The sequence below is a fragment of the Mustela erminea genome, chromosome X (genome assembly GCF_009829155.1).
Source record: "Mustela erminea isolate mMusErm1 chromosome X, mMusErm1.Pri, whole genome shotgun sequence".
NCBI classification, from domain to species: domain Eukaryota; kingdom Metazoa; phylum Chordata; class Mammalia; order Carnivora; family Mustelidae; genus Mustela; species Mustela erminea.
The window spans coordinates 49,156,344-49,158,868 of NC_045635.1; the positions used below are offsets into that span (position 1 = coordinate 49,156,344).

Sequence of the window (2,525 nt, forward strand, 5' to 3'; positions counted from 1 at the left end):
CTTCTTTGTGCCCCTTTCTTCTCAAGGAATACTTTTTTCCTCTAAGCCCCAAGATCTCACTCTCCCTCTGCTAATTTTCCACCCTGTCCCAGTGGGTTGCCTCTCTCCTTAGGTCATCCCTATTCCAGGGAACCTCTCCATTTCTGGTCCTGCCCCATCTCCTTCTAAGCAGTCACCTTCCTTTCTCCCTCCCCCCCACAGCCCATCTCTAGTTCCTTCTTCTCCCCCCTTTCTAGCCCAGACCAGCTAATTCCTATTCCTTTTTAGGATGACTAATTATGATACTAGCCTATGTTTATCCATAGCCTGCATGTACAGCTGTTCCTTCCTTTTATGCTCTATTCACCAAACACACCCAATCTTTTCAACAAGACAAATTCCTTACACACAGTACATCATGTCCATATGCAATTGTATTTTTCAGAACAGATAACAGTTATGCTGGTTAAGATTTTGGGTTAAAAGGGATCCCAAGTTTAAATGCACTGAAAAAATGTGGCAAATTTTACCCAGTTAGGACTTTTTCACCAAATCATAAACATAGGTATGGAAATCATCATCAAACTTCATGAAATACACAGAGGGTTTGGCTTTGACTTGGTGAATGACCTTACCTGTCCTTTTGGAGCCATCTTCTTTGGTATATTCCACATGTTTACCTATGAGGCCATCTATAACTCCTTCTGGCTCTCTCTCTGCTGGAGACTCACTGGTCTCTGGAAAGATATGGAGATCTCCTTCTCTGTAATCATCTAGAAGCTGGTACATGTATAAAACAGGATCTTTCTCATAGGTAATATAAAACCAGGCTTTCATGATAGGTGCCTGGGCTAAGACCATTCCCCTCCATTCATCCTTAGAACCATGTTCACCCTCAAACATATGTTCCACAGCTTTGCCAGTTATGATATTTGCAAGGTGCACATTTCTGACTCGAGAAAATGGCACCTTACCAGGAAGGATTTTAAGCATTAAAATCCTTTCATCTCTATGAAGTTCCAGTCCATAGACACAGTCAATTCCATCATATTTGACCAGGTAAAGAGAAGGATTGATAGGCACCTGATCCAGAACGGTTCCTTTCCACTGAGTGATGGGATAATTCCCTTCTTTCCATCCATGTGAAATTCTGCAGCCCACTGTGTTCCTTTGGGGTTGGGATGAAGGTCTGCCCCTCTGTTTCTTTTGACAGGTCTTTTTCTTCCTCATATTTGCAGATCCAGTGTGATGTTCAACAGTTTCCCTTGTTTGCTGCCCTGTAGCTGCCTTTTTGTGAAGGGTCTTCATACCTGCAGGAGGTGGAAAGAGGCTAAGGAGAAACATTTGGCATATTATAGTGTGAGCTCTTCCCCCTCTGTATTACAAATTCTCTGGGCACCAGGTGCATTTTGCCCAAGTTATTCAGATGTGCCCAGCAGGAATACTGGATATCAAAATACTACTGTGTATTTGCCTTCAGTGCCCTCCCTCCAGGATTCTTTGGTTGTGCTGCAGGATTAGGGAGGAGGTGGTTGTGGTGGTTGCAGTGGTTTGAGGCCACAGATGGAGCAGATTCTTTGCATAATGCCTGTCCTCTGTTGCCATACTAGAGCCCCCACACCAAACACAAATATTTACCATTTCTTAGCCCTCACCCCATTACTCCATTTCTACTAATGTTGTCACTCCCCTAGTTTCTTTCCCATTGCCATCTATTCTTCATCCCTTTTGCCTCCCATCCACATGTCTGGTGTTCATATCTCCTTCATGTCTCTTCCTGGTAATCTCCATATTTCTGCTGAGTGCCTACAAAAAATGTATTTTCATGCCTATCTTTATACATCATTCAGGTACTCTTCAGCTCCCCCCAAAACACACACCACAGTCCCCAAATTACCTTTCTTAGTGTCCCTCATTACCCGTCATGTGCAGCAACACCAATTTTCCCGTGGGGCACCCACCAACCCCCATCCTCCAGTTTTCTAGTCCAGTGCCCACCACCCCACGTCCGGGGATCAAGGGCCTCATGTGCCCAAATGGGACACCTTGTCGCACTGCCTCTGCTGTGAGCTTGTGGTGGAAAAAGAATCAGCAGACGATGGGTTGGGAGTTTGCACAAGCTGAAAGGGTACGGTCCATAGAGGAGAAGCGTGTATTGGAGGGCAGTGAGGAAGGTGAAGCAGATTGATGCAGTGTCCCCAGCACTGGACTCAAGGGTCCTTAGCCTCACTGCTGGCAGCAGCCGCTCTGCCACATCTGGCTGCCACCAGCCTCTGCAGCTGCCACATTCTCCTCCCTCTTCCCATAGCTCAGTTTCCTGCCAGGAGAGAGGCCTCCCCTTCCTGCCAAACACCGCCCTTCCCCACACCATCATCAGGACTCACACTTACCACTGCCTTGAACCTGGAAGGCTCTTTTGGCTACCAGCTCCATCCCTTTCCAGAGTAGGGAGCCTCTGGGCCCACAACACTCACATCTCCAGTGCACCCCCTCTTCAGTTCAGGGCCCCCAGTCTTCTCACCACAGCCCCCACCTCAGTGGGGGCT

At 47.1% G+C, this 2,525-nt stretch overlaps 1 protein-coding gene across 2 annotated transcripts; it reads right to left on the bottom strand.

Annotated features, from left to right (window-relative positions):
• Positions 1-513: 513 nt before the first annotated feature.
• LOC116583329 (spindlin-2) lies at positions 514-1,453 on the bottom strand. Of its 2 annotated transcripts, XM_032331416.1 has the most exons (2): positions 1,063-1,287; positions 514-759 (listed from the first exon to the last, which is right to left on the bottom strand). In XM_032331416.1, the coding sequence occupies exons 1-2, from the start codon at positions 1,285-1,287 to the stop codon at positions 514-516; spliced, it is 471 nt and encodes a 156-aa protein (XP_032187307.1). The 2 variants fall into 2 exon arrangements, with proteins under 2 accessions (XP_032187307.1, XP_032187306.1); XM_032331415.1 differs by having other exon boundaries at positions 514-1,453.
• Between the last annotated feature and the right edge of the window lie 1,072 nt (positions 1,454-2,525).

Coding starts and splice junctions, on each gene's coding strand:
- LOC116583329 (XM_032331415.1), bottom strand. CDS start 1,323: ATGTTTCTCCTTAGCCTCTTTCCACCTCCTGCAGGTATGAAGACCCTT.